This window comes from Phocoena sinus, chromosome 5 (assembly GCF_008692025.1).
Source record: "Phocoena sinus isolate mPhoSin1 chromosome 5, mPhoSin1.pri, whole genome shotgun sequence".
Taxonomy (NCBI): Eukaryota; Metazoa; Chordata; class Mammalia; order Artiodactyla; family Phocoenidae; genus Phocoena; species Phocoena sinus.
The window spans coordinates 20,537,353-20,562,758 of record NC_045767.1 but is presented as its reverse complement, the minus strand read 5'-3'; the positions used below and the strand labels follow the sequence as shown (position 1 = coordinate 20,562,758).

General features: G+C 39.3%; 1 protein-coding gene and 1 pseudogene across 1 annotated transcript in view; both read right to left on the bottom strand.

Moving 5' to 3' along the window:
- Positions 1-12,878: 12,878 nt before the first annotated feature.
- LOC116754844 lies at positions 12,879-12,995 on the bottom strand (annotated as a pseudogene).
- Positions 12,996-21,817: 8,822 nt separating this feature from the next.
- The window catches only part of TNIP3 (TNFAIP3 interacting protein 3), a 61,157-nt gene continuing 57,568 nt past the window's right edge, over positions 21,818-25,406 (bottom strand). Inside the window, 1 exon segment of the mRNA XM_032633430.1 lies at positions 21,818-24,917. Coding sequence (XP_032489321.1) covers positions 24,843-24,917 — 75 coding nt within the window. The 3' untranslated portion in view covers positions 21,818-24,842.

The window sequence follows — 25,406 nt, the reverse complement described above, 5'->3', positions numbered from 1 at the left end:
CGAGAGGGGCTACTCTTCGTTGTGGTGCACAGGCTTCTCATTGCAGTGGCTTCTCTTGTGGCGGAGCACGGGCTCTAGGCACGCAGGCTTCAGTAGTTGTGGCATGCGGGCTCAGTAGTTGTGGCACGCGAGCTCTAGAGCACAGGCTCAGTAGTTGCGGCAGACAGGCTTACTTACTCTGTGGCATGTGCGATCTTCCTGGGCCAGGGCTTGAACCGGTGTCCCCTGCATTGGCAGGCGGATTCTTAACCACTCTGCCACCAGGGAAGCCCCTGTTTTGTCAGGTTTTTAAAATTACAGAATGCATCTTCCTGGAAAAATACACTATGTCTGGAGTATAAGTAGTTACAGAGTATGCATGGCACATCTTTCTGACATCTCAATTTTATTCGACATTTATATACGAAAATAAATGTTTATTGTGACTTAGATGGCACAATTAGCCTGATTTTTTTTTTTTATCTATGATGGAAATCTTCCAAAAGTGTCTCTGTTTCAAACACATTCATTTTCGTCTTGCTATTAGAGGTTCTTCAGTGGAAAACTTTTAGAAATATTGGATCTAGCTCATTCCCTTTGTTTGAAAGATGAGAAAAGTCATGTTCCAGCTTGTGTCTAGGCTCAGAGAAAAGTTCAGGGAAGACAGACTTACAGACTCTTATTCTTCATTCTTTCCATCTGAATTTACCACAGGGTCCCCGTTTGTATGGTAGATACTCGATCCAAATAGAAAAAAAATGTTCACTTTGGGGAATCACAAACACGTGGTCAAAAGAATTTGGGGAACGTGAGAAGTTCTATAACCTCAGAATCACTGAAAATTGGTAGCAATGCTACAATAAAAATCTCTCATGGAAGAAATTCTGCAAGTTCTCAAAGGACTGTGAGTGACGTCGAGCAATTCCAACAGCAAGCACGTCTTCTTGCTGATCATCAGTCTCTTTTTGCTGGAAGTTTTAAAATTCAATTCTGCTTAGAGGAATTTTTGGTTATGAATATGCCTTTAATTTTATCATGTAGGACAGCAATTAAATCACCAGCATTAGCTTTATAGCACAGTTAACATTCTGAAACACATCTATTCCATATAATGAAAGATACTCAAATTTAGGCCAAATTTTTAAGTTCAAAGAATAGCTTTAAAATAAGACTGCCAATGAGTGTTTATTGTTTGATGTGCAGCTAGTTAGATATCCAGATTTTTGGGGTCATACATGTCTTTGTGTTCTACTTTGCTTTATCAGAAAGCAAAAGGACTTAGATGTGGCCTAACAGTAGACAGATAACTTCAAAATTTCCAAATGATTCTTCAAAATGAAATCATAGACTGAGGTTGGCAAAAATAAGAACTGAAAATATGTAAGGATCATTACTACAGCAGATAGCCAAGCCAGGCTCAAATGGGTGCAAATTAGCTGTTACCATGTTGCTGAAGAGGCACGCATTTGGCTTTTAGTCAAAGCGACGTGGTCAACATGGAAACATTATTGTTGCACATAACTAGTGTTTCAGATGTAGGGAGCCTCCAGGGTTTGTTAATTCAGCAACTTAAGAAAGCCATTAAATACCCAGAATTATTCTTTTTCTTCTATCAGCCTTGCCATCTGGGATAGGCCCTTTCATGCTCGCAAAATGATTCTGTCTGCAAACTTTACATCCTCACACATCAGTGTCCAGAGGAAAAACAAACTCAAGAGCCCTCTCTCACATGTCTTTCTTAAGAGCTTAGAATCTTTCTCCAGGAGTTATTCCAACAGATTTCCACTCGTGCCTTATTAGATTGGGATCAGGTATCTCTTTCCAGTTCAATCTCAAAATGGAAAGGGAAATTGAACTACTGTGTTATGATCGGTTGAAGGCAATCAGGATTCACCCTCTTGGGGCTGTGACTGGGGCAGGACTAATCTTTCCTGAGCCCTAATACCTGCATCAAACATGGGTTCTACAGAAGGGAAAAGGGCTCTTGGCAAAAAACCAAGTGTCTCCTACACGGCACATCATAAAGCAACAGAAATTAACATCCCCAAGGATCGATGGGGAGAAACTTTTAGCATGGAAGGTACCTTGATATAAAATAGAATGTATAGGGACTTCCCTGGTGGCGCAGTGGTTAAGAATCCGCCTGCCAATGCAGGAGACATGGGTTCGAGCCCTGGTCCGGGAATATCCCATATGCCGTGGAGCAACTAAGCCCATGTGCCACAACTACTGAGCCTGCGCTCTAGAGCCTGTGAGCCACAGCTAGTGAGCCCACGTGCTGCAACTACTGAAGCCCCTGCACCTAGAGCCCGAGCTCTGCAACAAGAGAAGCCACCACAGTGAGAAGCCCACACACTGCAACGAAGAGTAGGAGTGGCAACTAGAGAAAGCCCGTGCACAGCAACGAGGACCCAATGCAGCCAAAAAATAAATTAATTTAAAAAAATAGAATGCATAAGTGAAAGATATGCTTAGAGGACTTAAAGAAAGGAAAACACATTAGGTCAGTGTTTCCATCTATCCCTTCTGCTATCTGGGAATTTTATCTCTGACTCCTAATCACCAAAGGCAAAGGCAGACTAACATCTTAAGGCTACTTTTCTCAGCTAGTATGTATACAAAGTACAAGAAGGATAATGACTTGTCTTGCAAAATACTGGGACAGCAAAAGGGTTTTGGTCCAGCTGCCCCTTTCCCCAGCACAACTCCATGGGTTCTTTGTGTTTACACACACACACAAATTCATAAAGGCTGTTTCTAGCATTGCTGTGTGCCTGATCTTGGGTTGTGGCATCCTGTGGGAGAAGGGGCACAGGAGATGAAAAGGAAAGTGTTTGTTCTCAGGAAGAATTGTGAGCTCTTTGGGTTCTATGAATTCAGTGTAAGGATCCTGTCAAACAATGTAGATAATATAATGGAAGTTTATGTTGATAATTGCATTTATAGTGCATATTCTTATCATGTTCTACATTATGGTGACAAAGTAGATTATAGGATTTTTTTCCTCAAACAAGATTGAAAAGGTCAAAGGGATGTTATTTTAATAAATCTCTAAGCCAGAATCACATAACAGTTTCATGTGAAGAAGAATTCTTAACCTCCTCTGTGGGAACTTGAAAAACATGAAAGAAAGGCGAACCTCAAGACTTTCTACTAAAAAAAACTGGTTATAAACATTTTTTAGCATAAAAGAAAATTGTACTTGGATATCCTATCTAATAGTGATTAATGTCCTAAAATTATATTTAGCTAAACCATATTTAGCTGTACTAAAGAAAGCTCAGGCTCCTTTCAGATCTAATATGATTCTAAGAATTCTAAGATTTTATGTATTATTTAATGTTGTTGTTCTTTTTGTTACTGAGTATTTGAAAACTACACAGATTCATAAATTTAACAACTATTTATTCAGTAACTCATACATGCCAGGCACTGTTCTGAGTGCTTGGGATACATTTGTGAACAAAAGTAGACAAAAGATTGAAGCCCTTGTGAGCTAATATTCTAGTGAGGAAAAGAAAGACCATGAATGACAAACATAACAGATTAATAGATATACTATGATAGAAGGTAATAAGTGCAATGGGGGAATACAGAGCAGGGTGAGAAAATCTAGAGCATAAGAGACATTGCCTCTTTTTTTATGTTTTTTTTAAATTAATTTTTATTGGAGTATAGTTGCTTTACAATGTTGTGTTAGCTTCTACTGCACAGCAGATGTTGCCTTTTTAAATGAGGTGGATAGGGTAGACCTCATGGTGAAAGATGTATGTATATCTTATAAAGTTGTATGTGTATATATAATATAATATATATTTACATAAGTACATAAATACAAGCTACGTTAAAATTAAATATTAACTATATGTATGTTTCTACACTGAAAGTCTATTAATATATTTCCCACTAATTTAAAATTTGCGATTAATTCAAACACTGCATTGGTTAAAAATTTATCTTTGTGTTTTCCATGAAGAGCTTTTAATAGCATAAAATGACGTCAAAGAATGTTTTTATAATATTTTTTGTTTTTCTTGATTCTAACAGCTTGCTTATGTTAGGAAATTCAGAATATTAAAAAGAAAGAAAATAAAAATCACCCATAATCCCACTGCTCATAGATAAATACTAATATTTTAGAAAACTTCCTCCCTTTCTTCATAGCTGTCCTTTTTCCTCTTTCCTCCCTCCCTCTCCCCTTCCTCCTTCACTTCCTTCCTTCCATTCTTCCTTTTATCCACCTACATAGAATTAAAAATTATTATATAAATGGATAGGTTTTTTTTTTTTTTTTTTTAATTGAGGCTATGCATAGGTCTTCAATCTCTTATCTGAAAACTCTGGAACCAAAATGTGCTTGAGAATTGATTGGGTATAGAAAGGTAATTTTATATAAACTGTACATTACATAATATCCCTAGTGTGGTCTGGGGCAGGACCCTGCAATAAAATACATTAATAGTGAAATGTTTGTTCATAATACATGAGATTAAAAAGGCTATAAAGAGCCTCATATGAGTTACAGTCATATTTTGCTATTAATTGACTCACAGTTCATCACAAATAGTCTCTTGTTTTTCGGAGCTTATTAGATTTCAGAATTGCAGATAATGAATTGTGAACCTAAGCACATTTTTTAAAATAATGTCGCTTCTTAAAGTTATATTTTAGAAAAAATTTAAAAAAAAGAATTTTTTTAAAAGTTATGTTGACATTCTATCATGTTAAGGTTTTATAAACAATTTTGATAGTGACAAAATAGCTTACATATTAAAAATGTATTAAATAGGGGACCGCGGAGAGGTGCACAGCGACGGGTGTGGAGGGCAAAGCGGGGAGATTCCTGCACAGACGATCGGCGCCGACCGGTACTCACCAACCCGAGAGGCTTGTCTGCTCACCCGCCGGGGCGGGCGGGGCTGCGAGCTGAGGCTCGGGTTTCGGTTTTGGACAGAGCTCAGGGAGAGGACTGGGGTTGGCGGCTTGAGCATAGCCTGAAGGGGTTGGTGCGCCACGACTAGCCGGGAGGGAGTTCGGGGAAAAGCCTGCACCGGCCGAAGAGGCAAGAGACTTTTTCTTCCCTCTTTGTTTCCTGGTGTGCGAGGAGAGGGATTTAAGAGCGCTGCTTAAAGGAACTCCAGAGACGGGCGCGAGCCGCGGCTAAAAGCGCGAACCCCAGAGACGGGCGCGAGCCGCGGCTGAGGGCGCGAGCCCCCGGGACGGGCGCGAGCCGCGGTGGGAAGCGCGAGCCCCAGAGACGGGCGCGAGCCGCGGCTGAAACCGCGGACCCCAGAGACGGGCGGGAGACGCTGGGGCTGCTGCTGCCGCCACCAGGGGGGCTGTGTGCGAGCACAGGTCACTCTCCGCGCCCCTCTTCCGCGGAGCCTGTACAGGCCGCCACTGCCAGGTTCCCGGGATCCAGGGACAACTTCCCCGGGAGTACGCACGGCGGGTCTCAGGCTGGTGCAGCGTCACGCCGGCCTCTGCCGCAGCGTCACGCCGCCTCTGCCGCCGCAGGCCCGCCCCGCACGCAGTGCCCCTCCTCCCCCATCCCCCAACCCCCGGCCTGAATGAGCCGGAGCTCCCAAATCAGCGGCTCCTTTAACCCCGTCCTGTCTGAGCAAAAAACAGACGCCCTCCAGCGATCTGCGCGCAGGGGCAGGGCTGGGTACAAAGCTGAGCTCCTGTGAGCTGTGAGAGCAGGGAGGAGAGGGGGAGGTCTCTCCCGGCAGCCGCGGAGGCGGCGGATTGAAGCTCCACAATCAACTTGATGTGCCCTGCATTGTGGAATACCTGAATAGACAGGGAGTGATCCCAAATTGAAGAGGGGGAATTTAGGAGCGAGATCTGTGATTTTTTTCCCTTTTCCTCTTTTTGTGAATGTGTGCGTGTATGCTTCTGTGTGAGATCTTGTCTGTATACTCTTGCTTCCACCATTTGTCCTAGGGCTCTATCCGTCCATGGTTTTTTTAAAAAAAAAATTTTTTTTTTCTTAATAATTAATTTTAATTGTAATAACTTTATTGAACTTTACCTTCGTTCTTTCTTTCTTTCTTTCCTTCCCTCCTTCCCTCCTTTAGACAGCGAATCACCCCAGGTTGAGGGGGTGGTCTCTGGGAGCAGGATTTATGATTTTTCCCCCTTTGCCTCTCTTTGTGAACGTGTATGTGTATGCTTCTGTGTAAGATTTTCTCTGTATAGCTTTGTTTCCAACATTTGTCCTAGGGTTCTATCCGTTCTTTTTTTTTTTTTTCTTTCTAAATATTTTTTAGTACAATAACTATATTATACTTTATTTTATTTTTACTGTATCTTCTTTCTTTCTGTCTTTTTTCCTTCTTTCCCTCCTTCCTTCCTCCCTTCCTCCCTCCCTCCCTCCCTCCCTCCCTCCTTTCTTTCCTTCTTTGCTTCTTTCTTCCTTCCTTTCTTTCCTCCTTTCCTTCTTTCTTTCCTCATACTTCTACTAATTCTCTCTACATTTTCTCCTTCTTTCCCTCCTTCCTTCCTTCCTTCCCCCCTCCCTCCCTTTCTTTCCTTCTTTGCTTCTTTCTTCCTTCCTTCCTTTCCTCCTTTCCTTCTTTCTTTCCTCATACTTCTAATAATTCTCTCTACTTTTCCTCCCTATTATTCTGAGCCGTGTTGATGAAAGGCTCTTGGTGCTCCAGCCCAGGAGGCAGGGCTCTGCCTCTGAGGTAGGAGAGCCAACTTCAGGACACTGGTCAACAAGAGACCTCCCAGCTCCACATAATATTAAACGGTGGAAATCTCCCAGAGACCTCCATCTTAACACCAGCACCCAGCTTCACTCAACGACCAGCAAGCCACAGTGCTGGACAACCTGTGCCAAACAACTAGCAAAACAGGAACACAACCCCACCCATTAGCAGAGAGGCTGCCTAAAATCATAACAACGCCACAGACACCCCAAAACACACCACCAGACGTGAACCTGCCCACTAGAGAGACAAGATCCAGCCTCATCCAGCACAACACAGGCACTAGTCCCCTCCACCAGGAAGCCTACACAACCCGCTGAAACAACCTTAGCCACTGGAGACAGACATCAAAAACAACGGGAACTATGAACGTGCAGCCTGCAAAAAGGAGACCCCAAACACAGTAAGATAAGCAAAATGAGAAGACAGAAAAACACACAGCAGATGAAGGAGCAAGATAAAAACCCACCAGACCTAACAAATGAAGAGGAAATAGGCAATCTACCTGAAAAAGAATTCAGAATAATGATAGTAAGGATGATCCAAAATCTTGGAAGTAGAATGGACAAAATGCAAGAAACAGTTAACAAGGACCTACAAGAACTAAAGATGAAACAAGCAACGATGAACAACGCAATAAATGAAATTAAAAGTACTCTAGATAGGATCAATAGCAGAATAACTGAGGCAGAAGAACGGATAAGTGACCTGGAAGATAAAGTAGTGGAAATAACTACTGCAGAGCAGAATAAAGAAAAAAGAATGAAAAGAACTGAGGACAGTCTCAGAGAGCTCTGGGACAACATTAAACGCACCAACATTCGAATTATAGGGGTTCCAGAAGAAGAAGAAAAAAAGAAAGGGACTGAGAAAATATTTGAAGAGATTATAGGTGAAAACTTCCCTAATATGGGAAAGGAAATAGTTAATCAAGTCCAGGAAGCACAGAGAGTCCCATACAGGATAAATACAAGGAGAAATACGCCAAGACACATATTAATCAAACTATCAAAAATTAAATACAAAGAAAGCATATTAAAAGCAGCAAGGGAAAAACAACAAATAACACACAAGGGAATCCCCATAAGGTTAACAGCTGATCTCTCAGCAGAAACCCTACAAGCCAGAAGGGAGTGGCAGGACATACTGAAAGTGATGAAGGAGAAAAACCTGCAACCAAGACTACTCTACCCAGCAAGGATCTCATTCAGATTTGATGGAGAAATTAAAACCTTTACAGACAAGCAAAAGCTGAGAGAGTTCAGCACCAGCAAACCAGCTTTACAACAAATGCTAAAGGAACTTCTCTAGATAAGAAATGCAAAAGAAGGAAACGACCTATAATAACGAACCCAAAACAATATAGAAAATGGGAATAGGAACATACATATCGATAATTACCTTAAATGTAAATGGACTAAATGCTCCCACCAAAAGAGACAGATTGGCTGAATGGATACAAAAACAAGACCCTTATATATGCTGTCTACAAGAGACCCACCTCAGACCTAGAGACACATACAGACTGAAAGTAAGGGGATGGAAAAAGATATTCCATGCAAATGGAAACCAAAAGAAAGGTGGAGTAGCAATTCTCATATCAGACAAAATAGACTTTAAAATAAGGACTATTAAAAGGGATAAAGAAGGACACTACATAATGATCAAGGGATCGATCCAAGAAGAAGATATAACAATTGTAAATATTTATGCACCCAACATAGGAGCACCTCAATACGTAAGGCAAATACTAACAGCCATAAAAGGGGAAATTGACAGTAACACATTCATAGTAGGGGACTTTAACACCCCACTTTCACCCATGGACAGATCATCCAAAATGAAAATAAATAAGGAAACACAAGCTTTAATTGATACATTAAACAAGATGGACTTAATTGATATTTATAGGACACTCCATCCAAAAACAACAGAATACACATTTTTCTCAAGTGTTCATGGAACATTCTCCAGGATAGATCATATCTTGGGTCACAAATCAAGCCTTGGTAAATTTAAGAAAATTGAAATTGTATCAAGTATCTTTTCTGACCACAACGCCATGAGACTAGATATCAATTACAGGAAAAGATCTGTAAAAACTACAAACACATGGAGGCTAAACAATACACTACTTAATAATGAAGTGATCACTGAAGAAATCAAAGAGGAAATAAAAAAATACCTAGAAACAAATGACAATGGAGACACAACGACCCAAAACCTATGGGATGCAGCAAAAGCAGTTCTAAGGGGGAAGTTTATAGCAATACAAGCCCACCTTAAGAAGCAGGAAACATCTCGAATAAACAACCTAACCTTGCACCTCAAGCAATTAGAGAAAGAAGAACAAAAAAGCCCCAAAGCTAGCAGAAGGAAAGAAATCATAAAAATCAGATCAGAAATAAATGAAAAAGAAACGAAGGAAACGATAGCAAAGATCAATAAAACTAAAAGCTGGTTCTTTGAGAAGATAAACAAAATAGATAAACCACTAGCCAGACTCATCAAGAAAAAAAGGGAGAAGACTCAAATCAATAGAATTAGAAATGAGAAAGGAGAAATAACAACTGACACTGCAGAAATAAAAAAAATCATGAGACATTACTACAAGCAACTCTATGCCAATAAAATGGACAATCTGGAAGAAATGGACAAATTCTTAGAAATGCACAACCTGCCAAGACTGAATCAGGAAGAAATAGAAAATATGAACAGACCAATCACAAGCACTGAAATTGAAACTGTGATTAAAAATCTTCCAACAAACAAAAGCCCAGGACCAGATGGCTTCACAGGTGAATTCTATCAAACGTTTAGAGAAGAGCTAACACCTATCCTTCTCGAACTCTTCCAAAATATAGCAGAGGGAGGAACACTCCCAAACTCATTCTACGAGGCCACCATCACCCTGATACCAAAACCAGACAAGGATGTCACAAAGAAAGAAAACTACAGGCCAATATCACTGATGAACATAGATGCAAAAATCCTCAACAAAATACTAGCAAACAGAATCCAACAGCACATTAAAAGGATCATACACCATGATCAAGTGGGGTTTATTCCAGGAATGCAAGGATTCTTCAATATACGCAAATCTATCAATGTGATAAACCATATTAACAAATTGAAGGAGAAAAACCATATGACCATCTCAATAGATGCAGAGAAAGCTTTCGACAAAATTCAACACCCATTTATGATAAAAACCCTCCAGAAAGTAGGCACAGAGGGAACTTTCCTCAACATAATAAAGACCATATATGACAAGCCCACAGCAAACATCATCCTCAATGGTGAAAAACTGAAAGCATTTCCACTAAGATCAGGAACAAGACAAGGTTGCCCACTCTCACCACTCTTATTCAACATAGTTTTGGAAGTTTTAGCCACAGCAATCAGAGAAGAAAAGGAAATAAAAGGAATCCAAATTGGAAAAGAAGAAGTAAAGCTGTCACTGTTTGCAGATGACATGATACTATACATAGAGAATCCTAAAGATGCTACCAGAAAACTACTAGAGCTAATCAATGAATTTGGTAAAGTAGCAGGATACAAAATTAATGCACAGAAATCTCTGGCATTCCTATATACTAATGATGAAAAATCTGAAAGTGAAATCAAGAAAACACTCCCATTTACCATTGCAACAAAAAGAATAAAATATCTAGGAATAAACCTACCTAAGGATATGAAAGACCTGTATGCAGAAAATTATAAGACACTGATGAATTAAATTAAAGATGATACAAATAGATGGAGAGATATACCATGTTCTTGGATGGGAAGAATCAACATTGTGAAAATGACTCTACTACCCAAAGCAATCTACAGATTCAATGCAATCCCTATCAAACTACCACTGGCATTTTTCACAGAACTAGAACAAAAAATTTCACAATTTGTATGGAAACACAAAAGACCCCGAATAGCCAAAGCAATCTTGAGAACGAAAAAAGGAGCTGGAGGAATCAGGCTCCCTGACTTCAGACTATACTACAAAGCTACAGTAATCAAGACAGTATGGTACTGGCACAAAAACAGAAAGATAGATCAGTGGAACAGGATAGAAAGCCCAGAGATAAACCCACGCACATATGGACACCTTATCTTTGATAAAGGAGGCAGGAATGTACAGTGGAGAAAGGACAGCCTCTTCAATAAATGGTGCTGGGAAAACTGGACAGGTACATGTAAAAGTATGAGATTAGATCACTCCCTAACACCATACACAAAAATAAGCTCAAAATGGATTAAAGACCTAAATGTAAGGCCAGAAACTATCAAACTCTTAGAGGGAAACATAGGAAGAACACTCTATGACATAAATCACAGCAAGATCCTTTCTGACCCACCTCCTAGAGTAATGGAAATAAAAACAAAAATAAACAAATGGGACCTAATGAAACTTCAAAGCTTTTGCACAGCAAAGGAAACCATAACCAAGACCAAAAGACAACCCTCAGAATGGGAGAAAACATTTGCAAATGAAGCAACTGACAAAGGATTAATCTCCAAAATTTACAAGCAGCTCATGCAGCTCAATAACAAAAAAACAAACAACCCCATCCAAAAATGGGCAGAAGACCTAAACAGACATTACTCCAAAGAAGATATACAGAATGCCAACAAACACATGAAAGAATGCTCAACATCATTAATCATTAGAGAAATGCAAATCAAAACTACAATGAGATATCATCTCACACCAGTCAGAATGGCCATCATCAAAAAATCTAGAAACAATAAATGCTGGAGAGGGTGTGGAGAAAAGGGGACACTCTTGCACTGCTGGTGGGAATGTGAATTGGTTCAGCCACTATGGAGAACAGTATGGAGGTTCCTTAAAAAACTACAAATAGAATTACCATATGACCCAGCAATCCCACTACTGGGCATATACCCTGAGAAAACCAAAATTCAAAAAGAGTCATGTACCAAAATGTTCATTGCAGCTCTATTTACAATAGCCCAGAGATGGAAAGAACCTAAGCGCCCATCATCGGACGAATGGATAAAGAAGATGTGGCACATATACACATGGAATATTACTCAGCCTTAAAAAGAAATGAAATTGAGTTATTTGTAATGAGATGGATAGACCTAGAGTCTGTCATACAGAGTGAAGTAAGTCAGAAAGAAAAAGACAAATACCGTATGCTAACACATATATATGGAATTTAAGGGAAAAAAATGTCATGAAGAACCTAGGGATAAGACAGGAATAGAGGCGCAGACCTACTGGAGAACGGACTTGAGGATATGGGGAGGGGGAAGGGTGAGTTTTGACAGGGCGAGAGAGAGTCATGGACATATACACACTAACAAACGTAGTAAGGTAGATAGCTAGGGGGAAGCAGCCGCAAGGCACAGGGATATTAGCTCGGGGCTTTGGGACAGCCTGGAGGGGTGGGATGGGGAGAGTGGGAGGGAGGGAGATGCAAGAGGGAAGACACATGGGAGCATATGTATATGTATAGCTGATTCACTTTGTTATAAAGCAGAAACTAACACACTATTGTAAAGCAATTATACCCCAATAAAGATGTTAAAAAAAAAATGTATTAAATATATTTTAAGCATGTTAGTCAATTGTTCACCATATTTGATGTATATGTTTTTCTAGTTTATGTTTACCTATTAATGTTGTTTTTAAAAATATTTACAGATATTACATGTATCAATAAATACCACATATGATACTTGTGGTGTCATCATACTCATGGCTGCATCTGTAGACCAAATCTGTAGATTCTTTTTTGTTTGTTTCACCTTAGGGTTCACTTTAGTGAAGTGAATAGTGTTGCACATTCTATGGGTCTGGACAAAAGTACGATGACATATGTCAATCATAATGTCAAAGTATTTTCACTGCTCATAAAAACTTCTGGAATCTGTATTCCTCTCCCCTCTCCCCCCAAACTACTGACAACCACTGATCTTTTTATTGTTTCCACAGCTTTGCCTTTTCCAGAATGGCATATAGAATCTATTTTTCTTTTTTTTTTTTCTCCTTGAAAAGAGAGCTTCAACGCCTTTATGTCTATAAGACCACTCATGGCCCACCCATGTGTGGACTGGACAGGCTCCAGGTGGCAAACTCCCCCACTAAATACTGTAGCTTTTCTTCCAATATTGAGCCCTGTTCCACTGGTCCTGCCCAGCAGCCACGTGGAGGACGTGTGTTGGGTATTTGTTGGGTATTTTGTGCCCCTTGTCACAATGAGCCCAGATTCCTGTCAAGTGTGTTGTAAACAGACGAGCCATTTCTTCACGCTCCCTACTCTGAGCCCCTATTAGATGTATTCAGTTATGTCTTTCTTTTAAGATTTTATTTTTTCCTTTTTACCCCTCAATCCATCTAGAATAAACTCTTCAGCTACAATGTAACTTCTAAACAAAAACATTTTAAAGATACATTATAGCTATATAGATATTGATATATAGTTATTGTAGATATATAAACATGAGCATTTGCACATGGTATAAGATTTTGACAGGTACTTTCTGAGGATCCTCTCTGACTTTTGGGAGCCATCTGGCTCAGAGAGCTGCTCTCAACCACGTGGAAGGTTTAGGATTAGAGCCCTGACCCTGTCAGTAAGGACCACGTGGCCCAACACTGCAGCTGCTGGGTCAGTATGAGGAAGGTCCTTAGTCAAGAATTATCTTCAAAAAATCGAAGACAGTGATTTCCAAGTGGATGAAAAAGTGAAGAAAGAAAAGCAGTTTTTTCTTAAGAAAGTTCGTGAAGAGCGGAAAAAGAAAACCCAGTGATTTCAGTGAATGCCAGTATAGAAGAAGAGAGGCAGCCCCTTTCTGCGCCAGCTAACAGGACGCTAGTCAAGAACACAGAGAAATGTCTTAGACCGTGAACTGTGTGCGAAGATTCAGAAACTCCAAAAAAGAACCTGATGATTCTTATTCCATAAAGAGCCACAACAGATGGCCTTTCTCAGAAAAGTGTTCTCTGCTGGCCTGGTTGATAATCGTAATGTAGTTTTGTAGTGGCTGCTAATTTATCAAAGATGACCTCAATGCTTCAGACATTGACACTTAAGTATAAAGGAACTTCTGGCCGTAATGTCCCTGGCGGTTCCCAGTGAAGAGAAGCTGATTGGTTTTGCTCCTGGAGTGTCAGAAGATGGATGTTCTTTGATGTTGTCCTTTCTCCATTACACTAATAAACCCTCAGCCTTTCCTCTTTCTGCCAACTGCCTCCTTCCCCTTGCAAAAGCTTAGTAATATCAGAAGATTGTGATGAGGTCAATTTAGATGAGAATGGAAGAATAATTTTTTAATGTTTACCACACTCTGAGTTCTGCTTCTTATTCTAGCAATCCTCAGTCCAAGAACATGTAAATGCCACACTGGCTTAACTGTTGCTAACTTTTATAAGCTGCAATGTAACATCCTTCGCAATCAGTTTGGACTTCGCTTATAAAGAATTTGAAATGTACTCAGGTGGTATGTTTATTGGTGCAAAAAAACTTTCAGAAAGTCATCAGAAGAAAAAAATTTTTATCAGTTTAATTTTTATTGTTAATTTTTTGTTGGATTATTGTCCATCAGACTATTTAATTCTGTACTTTATATATATATATAAGATTTAACATATATATCATATATAAATTGTTTTTACATATTATCTATAAAGGGAAAACATCTGGCATATATGTTTCTTGCCATTAATTTCCTTTTTTACTTAAACAAATAGCTTCAGGTGTATCTTTGGAGTATCTGTACTTCCAGTTTTTGAAATAATCTAATTAGGAACTAGGAGGCATATTCTATTGAAACTAATCGACAATCTGATTGTCTTTTGGAATTTGGAGTTGTCTTGCAGACATGAACATCAAGAGTGTGCCTTGGATCTCCAAGATGGCTCTATATAAAGTGACATATGTAAGTTCAGCTTGCAAACTAGGCTATAACATAAAAAGTCCTCATTCTGCAAATTGCTAACCCCATATCCACACCTGTGATTTAGCTTCTCCTTGAGTGATATGATTTGTTTTTCTAAAGAAGGTAAATGTGAAAACTGGAATCTGAGTTTAACTTGAAATTCCTCAGAACTGCAAGATAGAATAAAAATTATGAAAAGAATTTTGTGTAATAGCCAAAATGTAAAATGCTCTTAGGTTTTAAAAGTAAACACTTCTGGCTCATGTAGCCCTTGGCTTTGAACTGTGGCCTATATATAATGAAACGAATAACTTTCAGATTTTTAAACAGAAAGATAAACTCTCAGGGAGGCGGGCTCTTTGCATGGTACCATTGCTACATTCTAACTAACCCTAGATATGGGAGCACTTTAATGTATTTTTTAAAATGAAAATATATACTACTAAGAAATAAGGTATTTATAATCACTTTACCATAAATTAAGACATTATAAAGCCATTTATATAAAAGATAATGTCATTTAATTTTTGCATATTATTTATACAAGGCTACCCCTGAGAGTTGACTGAAAAGATAAATGAAAGTATAATGCCAAAAAAATGACAAGTGTTTCTCCATTATCTCCTTGTATGTCAAGTTGTCCAGCATTGGTTGGTATTCCCTCTACAGTTCCTTTGTAGACCAACTGATTTTTTTAGTTTAGAAACTTGTATGAGAATTTTTTAAAGTTTATGATTACTATTTTTGTAATACAAATAGTTTTTTCAGAGTGTCTGTATAGTCTTTATTTTAGTTCATTCTGTCTGGATCAAGATGAGTTCTTTTAATTTGCATGCTTTGATCCATTTTCAGTTGCTTTCAAATTGAACATCGTTATCACTCCTTGTTGGGTTTTCCTGGGGCTTACATCTTGATTGGTCTGCCCCTCTGTCTATCACCATCAACCTGGAACATCCCACCCATTCTTCCCATCATCTGCAGCTGTGTCTTCCTCAACTGGGTCTATACCACCCACCCTATGGGTGTGCTGTACTTCCTTTCCTGTACTTCTAGCCTGTCGCAGCCACTGAAGCTAACCCTATGTCTTTGAGTGGTATGTGATAGGATAACCCTTTCTGTGTTTGAGCCACTCTTTTAATAAGCATAATATATCTAAACTTAACAGAGAATAATCACTTTTTATGCTTTTGTCTTGCAGAGATAATCTTTGGATGGCATCTGATTTTTGTGTTAATTCTATTTATGGTATCTTTATCAACATGACTTAAATTCTCCACAAGCTGGGAACAGTTCACAGAGTGAGTTTCGTAACTTGCAATTTCACATGAAAAGATCTGAGAACTCCTACAGTAAAAGCTGGGTTGGACAAAGCATTTCTTATGTTTATGAGGAAATCCTTTCCTGCACAGCTCCTATTTTTCCTCCTATCAAGCACATTTTGGGAAACATTACCCAAGAGAAATTTCTTTAACCGTCACAGTAAGCAAAGGGAGCTAACATATGATGAAAACCACCCAACTGCCAAACATCACATATTTGATATCATTTAACTTTTTACAAAAATCTGAGATTGTTTTCTTGTCATTTTTCAGTTATGAGAACTGAGGTTTATTAACATCAGGCACACTTGCTCACATTCATACCTGTGCAATCAGGGCCAGAATCTGTACCTGACTCCAAATCCCGTGCTCTTTCATTTTACTGGAAAGCAATCAGTGGAGGGTGAAGGCAATAGATGCTAAATAATTTGGTAATAAAGCAAGAATAAATGTCTAAATGTAAATTAAAAGTTTGCTAAACATTGTTAGTGGTAATTTCTTTTGAAAAACATGACAAGCTGGAAAAAATTAAATTTATGAATATAAATTTAAATTTATGTCAGAAACATTGGCCTACCACTTCCTTATATTAAAAAAAAATCATTTTAACTTTATTTGTAAAGTTTCTTAGTGCCTAATCTATGTCCTGGGATTAACTTTAATGTTTTACGGGAAAGATAGATTTCTGCCATGCTGTTGGAACCTATTGAACTAGGAGTAATAATAAATTAAAGAAAAAATAAATTAAAGGCTAGTTATTCTTTTGGGGAAAATGGATCTACATTTTGCTAATTAATGAAATAATACATTTTGATTAAAAAAACGTACAAAGTTTTGCTAGAATATTTGAATATTATAATAGTTCGCTCACTTTAAATTGCCAAATTTTGACTGATTGCCTCCTGTGACTTATAGAAGGAAGATAATACTTCTAGAGACATTGAAAGACCGAGGAATAGGTTGGAAATTAAAAGGAGATTCAATCTCCCCTGGCTTCAATGCATTCTCCCCACAGCTGCTAGAATACTTTTCCTTAGACATTAGAAAGAATAGGAACTGCCTCTCTTTGGTATCACCCACACATCACACCACACAAGGTACAGTTTTATGCAAATAAAAGAAATTTCCAATAAGATGACAATGACAAGTAATAATCCAAAATAGATAATTGATCAAGATGAGAGTTAGGATATGTGTAGAATTGGCCAAATGTCCAAAAATGTATTGGTTTACAAGAAATTTTTAAGCCATCGGGAATTTTACCTTAACTTCTTATTGAGGAGCTGCTCTGTGTTTGAATTCACATTTTGCTGCAGAATAATCTGGAGTTTATAATGCTAGAGTTTAACTTTGCTGGAAAGTAACACCACCATCTCACTGATTTTTAAAGCAGAACTCATTTGGTATAGTTCTTTCACAAAGGAATTCTATTACCTATGATTTATTTATTAACAACGTATGAAGATGTAGGTCATCAGTTATACGCAAGTAGGCACTTCATTGAAAGAAATAAGGACATTAGACATGGGCTTTGGTGGTTTTATTTCACTGGAACTTTTCCCAAAGTTGCTTCATGAAAATATTTTCTTAAGGAGCTTTGTCAGGTTTTGGAAGAAATTCAAATGAATAATTGTATTTTATTTTTATTATGAAGTTTTCAACTTTAAAATATAGTTGAGTGTACTGTGTAGTGATCCAAGGTAATATTTTGTCAGACTTGCAAGGATAGCATTTGAATTGTTTAACTCATCTGAGTATATTGGATCTGATTATATTATTATAAAGCTACCAGCAGTCCTACTTTCCATTTTCAGAGATCTAATAAAGAAAAAACTCTGTATATTGTATGTGTACATATATTCTTCACAAGACCCTTGACCTAAACTCTGAGCTTTAACTCCCACATTTGTGATTAAGATTCGTTTGTTTCAAACTAGAGAAACTAACTCTGACTGACTTAAACAACTGATTGGAGAGATACTGGGTTACTCACATGAGTAAGAGGGAAGTTGTAGAACATGGTCAATCTTAAGGGGCCAAGGTAGCAACCACTATCCCCTCAAGGCACTCTGTTGCCTTGAAGTTCAAATTCCAGCAAGGGAAAGTCCAACCTGCCTGGTTTGGATCACATTGGTTGTCCCTTGCCTAGGAGAGGACAGGACACTTTAGATCAAACTGGGTCCAGTGGGGGAAAATATAATTTTCCTAAAGGATATTAAGGTGCTATTCTGAAAAGAAGATGGAATGGATGTTTGGAAATCAAGAAAGCAACAGTCTCAAATACCTTTAATAAAGTATTATGCTAGAGTAACTTTCCTCAGAGAACCAGGAAATCTTATGTGTATTTTTTATCATTCTTTTGAGTATGCACATGCAAAGATATATAAGGAATAATATTGCCTAATAATTAACTTTAAAGCATATAATTGACAAGAGGTATTGAGCTATGTCTAAGATTCAGTTAATTGGAAGTATCCCATTTTATAAATGAGGTAGTTACCATATATGTAACCCAAGTTTTAACTCCGAGATCATATAGATAGAGAAATTTGTTACAGCATTTAGAAAACTGGTGATTTTATTCACATATATCTGTTGGGAGAGAATCCTCCTTGGGAATATCCCATTTCTTTACATCTCGCAAGCAGAGACACTGATTGCCTTAGTTCTGGATTATCTTTTCAAAAATATTTTTCAGGGGCTTCCCTGGTAGCGTAGTGGTTAAGAATCCACTTGCCAAAGCAGGGAACACGGGTTTGAGCCCTGGTCTGGGAGGATACCACATGCTGCGGAGCAACTAAGCCTGTGTGCCACAACTACTGAGCCTGCACTCTAGAGCCCGCGATCCACAACTACTGAGCCCGTGTGCCACAACTACTGAAGCCCACGTGCCTAGAGCCCGTGCTCTCAACAAGAGAAGCCACCGCAATGAGAAGCCCGTGCACCGCAACGAAGAGTAGCCCCCGCTCACGGCAACTAGAGAAAGCCCGCGCGCAGCAACGAAGACCCAACACAGCCAAAAATTAAAAAAAAACAAACAAAATATATATATATATATTTTTTTTTTTCAGAAGATAGAGGAAGTATCTCCTTCTGGAGTAGGTGGCAGACAGGTTTGCTGCCCAATATAATAAAGATAATGTCTCTTTCCAAAGCAACAGTCAGGCAGGATTACTGCCCATCATAAAAGGCTTGGGTTCTCTAAATTTAGGGTTCCTTTCCTGTAATGTGGCCACTGCATGTGTAGGTGTCAGCTGGCCCTCTTCACTTTGCCCTGTGGGGATCAGGCTCAGATAGCGGGCACAAGGAAATGCTGATACTGTGGCTACTGCTATTGCTGGGAGTAATGAAGTCTTCTGTCTCTGACCCAGGAACCTTGTGTCTTCTGCTAGCATTCCTGAAACTACGGCAGCTGACTTATGTATTTCAGACTTTTACAGTTCTTGACAATAGCAGCCTTTATCAACATTGACATTTTTCTTTATAGATATTGAAACCAAGGAATTTATTGAGTCCCTACCATGTACCAGCCACTGTGTTAACCTCTTTATATACATAATTTAATCGTTAAATAATCCCATAAATTAATAACTATTTTCTTCATTTTGTGCCTTAGCACTTAGAGAATTCATTAGAATTCATTTCGGAGAGAGCCTTGCCATTTGTCTGTCTGTCTGTTTTGGTGACACAATACATTGATAATACTCTTGAGTAGAGGGTAAGACCTCAAGGACACATTTGAAAAATAAATGACTGTCATTATATTTATGACAAAGGGGTAATGTTTGTTGCTACTGAAAGAAGGGAAAGAGTCGGAAGTTAGAGAAAATGTCAGAGACTGAATACTAAGTGGAAAAAGGCAGAAGAGAAAGTAAAAATAACAAGGCAATAAAGCTGTGGTAGAGGGCAAGGCAGGGTACACAAATACTAGATAGGAGCCTGTAGTGGGATGCTATGAATGCAATCCCCATGCTCCCACAAATATTTAGGACAGACTGTACAAACCATGAGAAACTCATTTCAGGGATTAGATTACTTGCAGATCCTCTGGAAGGTTCCGAATTTCATATCCAGGTTTACATCCAGGGTGACATGAGGTTTGGAGGTCATGATGAGTTGGTAAAACAGAGATGGCAAGCCAGAAGTTCTTGAAGCCCCCCAATACTATGTGGGATACTTATTCAAGGAAAACCTGATGCTCATAGAGGTTTGAGTATTTTGGTCAAACTCCCAGAGTTATTGTGCTGCGTGGCAGAGGTTTTAAAAACCAAACATTTTCATTATGTTTAAGTAGAGAATTGCAGAAATACAGTCAAGAACGTTTTTTTCGCTTGACTTATGTGGAACCCAAATATCAAAGCAATGAACATAACCAAGCTGGTGCAAATGATTTTCAGTGCTTGATTCAGATATTTTGAGTATGGCGGCTATCTCCTGCGTGGTGTAACAATGATTGCTCTCAATTAATGTCTTGATTTGATCGCTATCAACTTCAACTGTTCTACCCGACTGTGGAGCATCGATCAGCTAGAAATCTCCAGCACGAAACGTCGCAGACCACTTTAGACATGTTCGATCGGTCACAGCACCTTCTCCATACACTGCACAAATCTTTTTTTGTGTTTCAGTTGCATTTTTACCTTTCTCGAGATAGTAAAGCATAATATGCCAAAAATGTTGCTTTGCTACTGTTTCAAAGGTCTCTGGTTTATGGGACTAGATGAATGACAATTCTGTAGATGAAAATAGGAAGTAGACAGAGTGGGTTTAGAAGGGATGATGGCACCCATCACAGTTTGGGACGCACTGAGTTCTTTATTAGGAATCAGGAGAGGGGTCTGGATTAAGTAATAGGAAACTGGAGACCCCCGTGTAAGTTACCACATCTGAGAGAACTTGAGATCATACTGTTAACATTCATGCTAGCATCCATCTTGCCTTTTTGAAACTTCCGTTACTTAAAAGGAACATGAGAAAAGTCTGAAAAAAGGAAACTGAAGGGAAAGACATGTTTTTGGTTGGCATTCAGGAGTGGTCAGGAAGCAGGAAGACATTAGGGTCTCCACCCAGGAACAGAGAGAAAGAACCTATGGAAGTTAAACAGAATCAAAGGAGGAGAGAAGGCTTAAGTCTCATTCTTTACATGCTAAATCCTGCTCAATGCTGTAACCCCTCGTGAGAAATGCAAAGTATCATCTCAGCCTAGGCCGGACCCTGCGATCTCGCACATGTGTTCCCTCAGCCCCCCCTTCCCAGGGCGATTGGAAATGGCCCGAGTGTGGCAAATGCACGTGAAACGACACACTGAGCAGCTTCCCCAGCACAAAGCCAGCCTCTCGGCCTGCAGAGGCGTCTCCAAGTGGAGGGGGCCTCGTGCTTGCCAGACGCCTCTGTGTCTGTGTTGGCTGATGTGGGTCGTCATCTGACGGCCGCAGAGGGGGAGAGGGAGAAGGGAGCTGTGAGGTTCCCCCGCAGATGTGCAAATGCTCCCCCCCAGTCAAGGGCAGACTCAGGGAAATCAGCTCATATGATGATTCTCCCAACAAACTAATTCTCAGGAATAGGTTAAGAGCGTTGGGAAGCCCTGGGGTTGGGTTTAGTTTACCAAAGCAGTACTTCGTGAGCCTCATATATTGTGCTCCCCCTTCTGCTGCTGGAGTGGAATAAAGTGGAAGAAGAGCAGAGAGAAATTATCTTACCTTCTGAGCGCAGGACACAAAGTGGTGAAACTCACGCATTTCCACAAACGTTAAATTCCCCTCCTATTACTCAGCAATTATTGGCAAGTTAATTGGTGCTAGATCTCAACATTATCACTTCCTGTAGGAGGCTTAAGATAGAGTTTGTCAATATTCTTGGCAATATATTACACACACACCAGCATTTGAGGCAAAATGGAAAGATATAACTTTATTAGGCAAAATTTTCAATTTGAATATATCTACCCAGCCACAGATGGAGAAACTAGAGCCCCACAGTGCTGCCTGGAAGGCTGGGGAGGCAGAGGTGGGGCGTGTGTGTGTGGTGTGTGTGTGTGTGTGTGTGTCTGGAGGTGCCTGGTGTGTGTGTGTGTGTGTGTGTGTGTATAGCATGTGTGTGCTGGTAAAACTTTCCTTTTCTATGGAATCACAAAGGCTGGAGGTATAACTGTTTCCCCCTAACACCTTTTTCCCTTGGAGCAAAGACTGATGAAAGTGAAGAGGTAGTTATATAAGATGGAAACTAGGCAAGAGAAACTATTTCTAAAATTATTGAAAAGTAAGGATTAGAGCAAACATTTTCTTTTCTTTTGCGCTTGTACCTGGAGCTTAAGCAATTCTAAGCCGGCAAAAGTATCACAGTCTGGCTGCAACAGCAGTGCAACTGATTTTATATCTGCCTAGGATTTAACATCCTGCAGGTGCCCAGGATGATTAGAAGAAAGTGACAGAAATGAAATGGGGCAAAGGGACCCTCCAGCTGGGGAGAATAATGGCTGCTAAATGACTCTGTCCTCCCCTCCAAATATGGACTCAACCAAAATTAGTGCCTAGACAAAGAATCAGTGTGAGATGCTTTGAGCTGCCTGGACATTTTTGAAAATAAGTGAGTGTTTAAAGAATAATTGTTAAACTGAATCATTGAATTGGGAGATACATGTCTTTTAGATTCAATTCTAGCAGTGTCTGAGCTACATGAAAGAGTAGCAATACATGAAAGCAACCAATCAGGCCCACACTTCTACCTTTAATGCACTTTAACGTTAAATGTACATTTTCCTTTTTCTATGTAGGAGCTTAAATGAGATACTTCCCTTAACCCAGGGGGTAACATAAATTCTATAAAATATATAGTATTTTTTATCGAAATACTTTCTCCTAGAAGTATGCTCTTATAACTTCAAATTGATGAAGACCCAAAGAACCACAAAACAAGTGGAACTTGCTGGAATAATTTAGGAAGCAGAATTATAGCATCCATAGAACTGGGTGGCCAGCCCTGAGGAAGTTTTGAATCCTGGCTCTGCCATTATCTTGCCATGGGACTTGGATTAATCACCTGTAACAACGGGATAATTATACCTCTCTTGCTGGGTGATAGAGCTCAATAAATAAACTAAGGAAAATCATCTGAAGTTAGTCCATGCTTAATAATATTAGAAATTTAGTCTGAAATATTATTTTTGTTGATAAGGAAAATGGGGTTAAAAAAAAAATCTATGCTAGTGAGCGTTACAGGCTGGCCTCACTCCCAGACCTAACTAGACTCCAAGGAAGGTTTTCTTCTGACATCACATCACAACCATGACAAAGTGAATACATCTTTCTCTTCATGTGATACCTTCAAGTCAAAGACTGAACTTCTCCATGACCTTTGAAAACTTAAAATATGCCTGGTCTTACATTTCCAAAGTAATAGAGACCACTGCGTGGTGTGACTTCTTATCTTTTCAAAGGGATAGAGCTGTTCCTCACACAGTTTCTACAAACTGTGTGTGATAACGAAGCAAGCGCCACAGCACAGGGGTATGACCTTTAGAATGAGCTGAGACAGAGACGTCCCCAAATGATTCTGGGAGAGGGTCACAAGAGGGACTGGCTGACTCACAGGCCGGGGATGTGGAAACCTGTCTTCTTGGAACTACAGTAGCACTCTGAGCAAGGGGTCCTCTTTGCACCTTTGCAGTCACCCACCGGGAGTTGAAATGAAATTAGGTCTCGCCTAAGCTGGATTTTCTCCCAATACATTAGCATTTGTACAATCTTGACAATGTTTGGCCGTTTGCTAATTAGTAGTAGGATGACTTCAGTAATAGTAATGGTGTGATTAAATCATGTTTTACTGCTGTTGAATTGACCTACAACAAGGCTACCAAGGGGTACTTCTTATATATACGTTCAATTTTTATTCTGGTGAGCACACCTCAGTTGGCAAACTTAATCCGCTGCTAGAAGCTGGATTACAATGACTTTTTCACTAATTCAAGGAAATGGAAATTAAAAAAAATACACCTAACTGTTATGATGCAACTATTGCTTTTCTGATTCACTTATACTGAAGTATTGGCCAAGAATGATTTGTCTCTTTAATCAGTTGTAGAAAAAACAAAGCTTTAGCGAATTAACGTAAGAGAAGGATATTTCTTTCTCAAGAATTATCAAGAATTAAATAGCCAAAGACTGAGGTTGAAAGTATTTAACTGCTTAGGCAGTTAAAGGCTCTTTCATCTTCCTATTACACAAAGCTTCAAGTATTTCCAGAAATTGAAAAAACAGAAACGATTGAGCTGGAATTAAGCAGAATAACTTTTGGAAGTTGTAGCTAGATAGTCTCAGCTCTTATCTCTGGCTTGTTTATTGGACTGCAGCTTCAGTGGACGCTCCTGGTTTTCTTTGGTTACTTCTAGAAGTACAGATATCCGTGAATTTCACACTCCTGCTTTATACCTCCTCGCAAAGATGATCTCCAGTTGGTCCTAGTAGAATCCTTATTAAATGGATGAATACTTTTAAACCTGCTTAATCTTTAGACATCTGTCACGTCACTGTATAATTTAATTGCAATAAAATTTGGATACATTCGTTTTCCGTTTTAATTGGTTTGAGGAGACAGAGTTACGTTTTTGGTTAATAATTACGCAAATGCACAGGAAGAGAAACACAGATTTAACTGCAGATCGATGTGTCTCTGAACTACTTCTCTAAGTATACATGTATGCAGCAAAGCCATCACCATCACATTAGGATTTTCTCATTTCGAGGAAGCTGGAAGTTGTGATAGGTTGTATAATTTTGGCCCCTAGGACTTGATCAGGATCTCAGCTGTCACAGCCTTGTCCTCCATCCGTGCCAAAGGGAAACATTACCAGGTATGAGTAGTGGAGGAGGTGATGTGCAGGTGTGGCAGACACAAGCCACAGTAAAAAGAGGAACGAGGGCCCTCAGCCGAGCTCTCCCTCGGCCTGTGTGCTCCTCCAACAGCTTCTACGCATTGGCTTTCTTTTCTGAGGAGAAACCTATGAAAAACAGCAGGAAAATGTTTCAGATTGAAAATTAAAAATTCATTTCTCTTCTTCTGGCTTAGGGCTAACAAAAACTTCGAGGCTGGTGAGAAAAGAAGTATTTTATTCATGAGCACCCACAAGTTTACAATGAGAAATCAAGAGGCAGCAAATGGAAGGTTATTCTTTTCAGGACTGACATATGCTTACCGTTTCGTGAAATCACTTGTGGCCTCGTCCTGGTCGTGCCTGACAAGGATACACTGCTTCTCATCCTTGCTGGCATTTCGGTGGCTCTGGCGTTTGCTTATGAAAGTGAGTCATATGTGTTACTATTTGGTTCAGTACTCATCCCACAGAGAGATAACTGCCAAATAAAGTACTTTAAAAATACGATACTGGGTGCGTTCTTGCCGAAGCCATAGAAAAGATCACAGTTCTTATGATGTGAGAGTGTATCATGAAAACCAATAAGAAAAATTTGGAATATTTTAGTAATAAAAT